Genomic DNA, 5,897 nt, shown 5'->3' with positions numbered 1-5,897 from the left:
AAAATCAATTAAGGATATAGCAACACATTAATACCTTAGATAACGAGATGATGAAGTCAACAATTAAATCAATCAAGCATAAATTCATGTAATCGTATAAAGATAATATGGACATTATTTCCTAATATGTTATGGTAAATGATTTATCGAAAGCACATTAATCGCATAAGATATTTATCTTAATAAATAACAATACAATTAATATGACAACTAATATGGCAACTATTAATGACATATGCTATAATAACATTGATAATTATGGCAGTCATCTTGATATCATGAATAAATCATCTAGAGAAATAACTTATGCAATATTGATTTATATTTAGCAATTAATTATGTCATTAATTGCCATCAAATATTTGTTTTGAGATATAATTACATTACCATTCAAAACAAACTAAAATCACAATTAATTCAGATTCAAACAAACGAGATTGAAATATATTCTTTATTGTGAATATAAGTTATTTACCTTCATAATTCGTTGTAAGGCATCAAACGACTAGATATAACATGTCCATAGGTAATAACGTATTATCTCAATTCATATACTTGAATCAACTTGGCACTGATACCAAATGTTAGATTTATCTTAAGGCGGTAGAACATGACATAAGCTTGATCCCATAATCAAGATTTCTACCGTAAAGCGGATCTTATCAAGTATATGAACGAATTTAGAGAATAAGAATTACCTGTGTTGAGTGTCGACATCATTGAAGACTCAATCTTAACCTCTTTCGCTCTACAAGGGGAGATGGATTCCCGTGTGTACTTCTTAGGGTTGTCGTAAGCCGTCGTGTGTAAGAATATGTAATAAACATTCAAATGGGCTAGACCTAAGTACCTATTTATAATAACAAAAAAAACCCTAATTCTTAATAGGTAGAGCAAGAGATGGGACCAGCCCAATAAGAAATACAATCACTGGTCCGTCCATCAAAGCTTTAGTGATTCGGCTAATTAAATAAATTATTAAGGAATAACCCAACTAATTATAATCTGTAGGCCAACATCATGGATTGGATCCCGTCGAATCCAACATGTAAAGCCAGATAACACCGGCCTATCCCCAACCTATACCTTTGACTTTAGCGAAACCCTAGTCAGCATAGACCGCTATGAGGGTTGCAACCTGAGAGAAGACTCAATAACGAAGTGTTAAGAGTTTACGAGAAGTGCATTCTTCTTCAAATACTAATCTATCTAAGTAAAAGGTTCACTTCTAGAACAAACATTCCAAGAAAAATACCATCATGTATTTAGGTAAATATGTATTTAGATTGTTTACTAAACAATAACAGTAAGTTGGAAGGTGACGAGCAAGAAACTTAGAGGAAAAACAGTGGAGAGGACTCAGGAAGTCGGAGGAGGAACTTACAAGTTGTACAATGATAAAGGCACTGACTAGGAGTCCTTGGCGCTCAAGAAAGCACCAGCTGTGTGACCGTCCCCAGGGTGTAGCACAGCTGGGGGCGCATAGTTTCGTGGTCGAAAGGTCCAGGGTTCGATCCTCGGGGTGTCATTGCCTGGGGTTAGCATCCTGGCTATACGCTTTCAGCTGTGTACTTGCATTTACCTCCCTCCATATCCGTGAGACCGGCTCTAGGGAGTCGCTGATGTGACGGTTCCATATTTTTTTTTGTGTAACAAAAATAAGAGCTTGACTAACAATATTGACTTGGAGGTATAGAGCAGCTATCATTTCATCATTGTTGTCCCTCAGTGATCTAACTACGAATGCATGGTATAAAAAATCATAGTTAACATTAGTGTTCTCATGCAGTACAGTGGAATCCATTTGTATTAGAATTGTCTATGAAGAGTAATTATTCACTAAAAGAAAGGACTTGATCAGAAAGAAAATAAAAAATAAAGGTTCACAATCAAGCTGATTGCCCTAGACATTTTCCTTGTGCAAGAAAAGGGAATAATAACTACACTCACTTGGAAAAAGTTGGTGCTTTTCATGGCCCAAAAGAATATGGCTATCATCAGTGCCAAATAACTGCCGAGAATAATTCCTGTAGCAAATTTAGGATGGCGATAAGTAAAACCATGAATGGTGAGAAGTTAAATTTCCGTATGAGTGCAATAAGCATAAAACCAAGCTGTAAAAGTTAGAGGCAAATGAGAATCATAGAAATGATCACACTAGACTTGGAAACTCAAAATCCTGCTCATGTTGGAGCTTACAACAATCCGTATAGTGATAGAGACAACATAAATCTGTGGTAAAACAAGAAAAAAGAAACTCAATAACAGCAGTAGAGAAGCCTTGTAATGAAGAAAGAAAAGCAACGAAATGAGAAATTACTCATGATATAATTCTTCATCCTCTGGAAAATAGCTTTGCTAGTAAGCACAGCACTGATGATGACACTAAGACCAGGTTCGGTAAGAACAATATTAGAAGAACTTTTGGCAGCATCTGTTGCATCAATAACAGCAATACTAATATCAGCCTTCTTCAAAGCAGGGGCATCATTCACTCCACCTATCATCCCACATATGTGCTTCCTTGCCTGAAACTTCTTCACAATCTCATACTTGTATTCTGGTCTAGGAAAAATCATCCATAAGACATCAAAAGAAAATCAAATAGCATGACAATTTGTATAATGTTCACCAAGGTTACTTGGGAAAATTCCTGTAAATCCATCAGCCTTCTCTATCCCGTGAGTGATAGCAATGCATGAATTATATGCTATGGGACAAAAAATCAAATGAGGGGAAAAAAATTACCTACTCAGGTGCACCTTTACTTACACGATGTCAATTGTCAACTCATCAAAGGGAATCATAATCTACAATGATAGTTACTATAATGGAATAACAATAGGGGACAATTGCAATTCAATCCAGGGCAATGGAATGTAAAAAAGATGAACTTGCTATTTGGTAAAGTCTTAAATGCATTCGGTAAGAAGCCCCTATATAGCCCTGAATCATAACAATATTAACATGAACCTGTTGTTTGCTACCAGTGCTTTTAATGAATCATAAACAAAAGTAGGAGTATTCTCAAAAGTCAAAACAAAAGTGCCACATCAAATTTATCACAAGTTGTTATTCTAAATAGCGGCTATAGGTCAGTTTCAAAAAATAGTGCCACGACTCATGTCTGCAAATTTTTTGAAATTCCAACATCTCAAAAGATCTGCAAAAGTTAAAAACTAAACTTTAGTTACAAATATTAGAATTTAAATAAAAAAAATATAAATACAGTCTTACTAACTTTAATTTTGTTGAAACTACAACATCTCAAAGGACCTACAAAAGTTACAAACTAAATTTAGTTACAAATATTAGAATTGAAATAAGTAAGTATAAATATAGTCTTACTCTTCAAGTTAGACCAAAGTGGAGGGTGAAGATGAAGTGTTTGCACGGTCTTGATTAGCATTTGCATCTGTTAACAAAAACATTATTATTCATGTTAGATTAACAATGATAAATATTATATAAATGTAAACTTAATTTAATAAAAAACTATTACTTTTTTCAATTTCTTCAATTTCTTTATATAGTTCAAGGTCATCAACGGTTGGATCTTTCCAAAAAGAGAACTCCTCTGCTCTTAGCCAATCACTAGTGCATGTTGGTGCGGGAAACATCCGACGATCGAACCTTAGTTTTGATAATAGCAAAGGATTCAAAGTTAAGTTAGTGTGTGATCTAACATGTTTGAATGAGTGTTTCAGGAAAGTCCTAGCTGCGGTTAGGCAGGTGAAAAACTCTAAGGGGTGGTAACCTTAGGTCCTAAGGGGCGGTAACCCTAGGTGAAGGAAAATCCTAAGGGGCGGTAACCTTAGGTCCTAGGGGGCGGTAACCCTAGGTGGAGAAAAACCCTAGGGGCGGTAACCCTAGGTCCTAGGGGGGTAACCCTAGGCGAAAAGTCTAGTCGGTCTGGAGGACCGGAATGGCATCAGGTAAATCTCTTGAGTGGAGTAGGTGAGGACGCGTTCCCCGTAGAGGGAACAGTAGGCGTCGGGTCGACCTAGGGTTTTCCGATTGGAAATCCGAAGTCAGACTCGGACAGTCCGAAGACTGTCAGCTCTTTTTCACTTATGAATTATCAGATTCTAATATTGTCTTGCAGGGTATGCAATTGCTCGGACTAACCTTATTTTGCAGGAGAAGCGGCTCTTGGAAAAAGGAGGTCCGGGTGCCCAGGATGGATCCGAGGGCCCAGGACCAACTTTTATCCTCTGCGCGACTTCGCGACGTGGAGCAACCTGGTTGGCTGGCCACGTCACACTCCAGGCGCCCGGAAAGGTCCCAGGCGCCCGGAACCTCATATAAAAGGAGGGTTGAGGTGCAGCTTTAAATAATACAATCTTCTAAGCATTCTCCGTGCGACAAGCTGCTAACGTCTCGACTCAGAAGTGCTGCAACGACAACCCGGAGCTTCAGTTTTAGTCTTTTTATTGTCGGTACAATATTCTTTTCTGCTTAAATTGTACTTAGCTTGTAATAGCTTTTACGAATTATAGTTGTTGCCCACCGGAAGCGATCAAGGATCGCGGGCCTTCGAGTAAGAGTCGTCACAGGCTCCGAACGAAGTAAATCCTTCGTGTCCACTTTATTTACTTTCCGCTGCGTTATTTCTGAACAAGCTTTTACGATTTCGAAAAACGAAATAGCCACGAGCGCTATTCACCCCCCCCTCTAGCGCTTTCGATCCATCAATTGGTATCAGAGCGGGGTCATTTTGAATTGGTGCAACCACCATTCAAAATATTTTTTCGTGGTATTTTTTAGATTTTCGGAGTCGATTAGAATTTAGCCTCATAGCTATATTCTAATTCTTTTTCCCCAGAATCGGTTTTTCTCGGAATTGGTGCAACACCACCCGAGTTCGTGATCCATTTTTTTTCCTTCCGCACTACTAAGCCAGGACCAAGTCCTGGGATATTTTGTTGGTTGTTTTTCGTTTTAGGTTAATCTGAAATGGCCCTTCAAGAAGGCTACAGTACAGCCCGCCCTCCACTATTCACCGGAGACGACTTCGGGTACTGGAAAGGTCGGATGGAGGCATATCTCCAGACTCACTTTGAAGTCTGGATGATTGTCAAAACCGGATTCCAACTACCATCTGATAGCGCCGGCAAACCACTACCGTACGAGGACTGGGATGCATCTTTTATCAAGAAGGTGGAAGCAAATGCCAAGGCAACTTGCACCCTCCAGTGTGGCCTATCAAAAGAAGAACTCAACCGCGTCGGCCCCTTCAACAGTGCCAAAGAGTTGTGGGAGAAGCTAATTGAACTTCACGAAGGGACATCCGACACCAAAGTAAGTAAAAGAGACCTAATTTTTAATAAATTATTTAACATCAAATTGCAGGAAGGTGAAATAGCTGCCCAACTCCATGCCCGGATTCAAGATCTGCTCAATGGTCTTCATGCAATTGGACAGAAGGTAGACAACCGGGACATCATAAGGTATTCTCTAAACGCCTTTCCAAGGAACACCTTGTGGGCATCCATGGTAGATGCCTACAAGGTCTCCAAGGACTTATCTTGTCACGCCCCCAGAGGAGTCCCTGTCCGAGAAAATTTCAGCAGCATCTCCCCTGTATGGTGGACAATCTGAAACTTTTCTACATCTCATATACCTCAGCCACAGGCGGCTGGAATAATAACAGTAAATAAAATCAATCACCACGCAGTTTATATATGTATTCAGCCTCTGGCTGTCACAACCACGCAGTTAATAAAATAAACAACATAGTAATACTCTGACTCGAAATCAACCCTACTCAACTACACTCGTAAAGCCCAAATCCGATTTTTTCTTACCTCTTCTGCCGTCCAGGCAGGCATGTAGTAGTATAAAATCGAAAACAAATCCATCAACGAGACAAATTATATAATATCTAAGTATTCAAC

General features: G+C 38.8%; 1 protein-coding gene across 1 annotated transcript; it reads right to left on the bottom strand.

Annotated features, from left to right (window-relative positions):
• Positions 1–1,997: 1,997 nt before the first annotated feature.
• On the bottom strand, positions 1,998–2,579 carry LOC122050277 (plasma membrane ATPase 2-like). The gene is made up of 3 exons (XM_042611196.1): positions 2,370–2,579; positions 2,200–2,232; positions 1,998–2,114 (listed from the first exon to the last, which is right to left on the bottom strand). The coding sequence occupies exons 1-3, from the start codon at positions 2,577–2,579 to the stop codon at positions 1,998–2,000; spliced, it is 360 nt and encodes a 119-aa protein (XP_042467130.1).
• Positions 2,580–5,897: the final 3,318 nt, after the last annotated feature.

Source organism: Zingiber officinale, chromosome 3A (genome assembly GCF_018446385.1).
Source record: "Zingiber officinale cultivar Zhangliang chromosome 3A, Zo_v1.1, whole genome shotgun sequence".
Lineage (NCBI taxonomy): Eukaryota > Viridiplantae > Streptophyta > Magnoliopsida > Zingiberales > Zingiberaceae > Zingiber > Zingiber officinale.
Note: the sequence above shows the minus strand (reverse complement) of the source record. Positions and strands in the feature narration are given on the sequence as shown.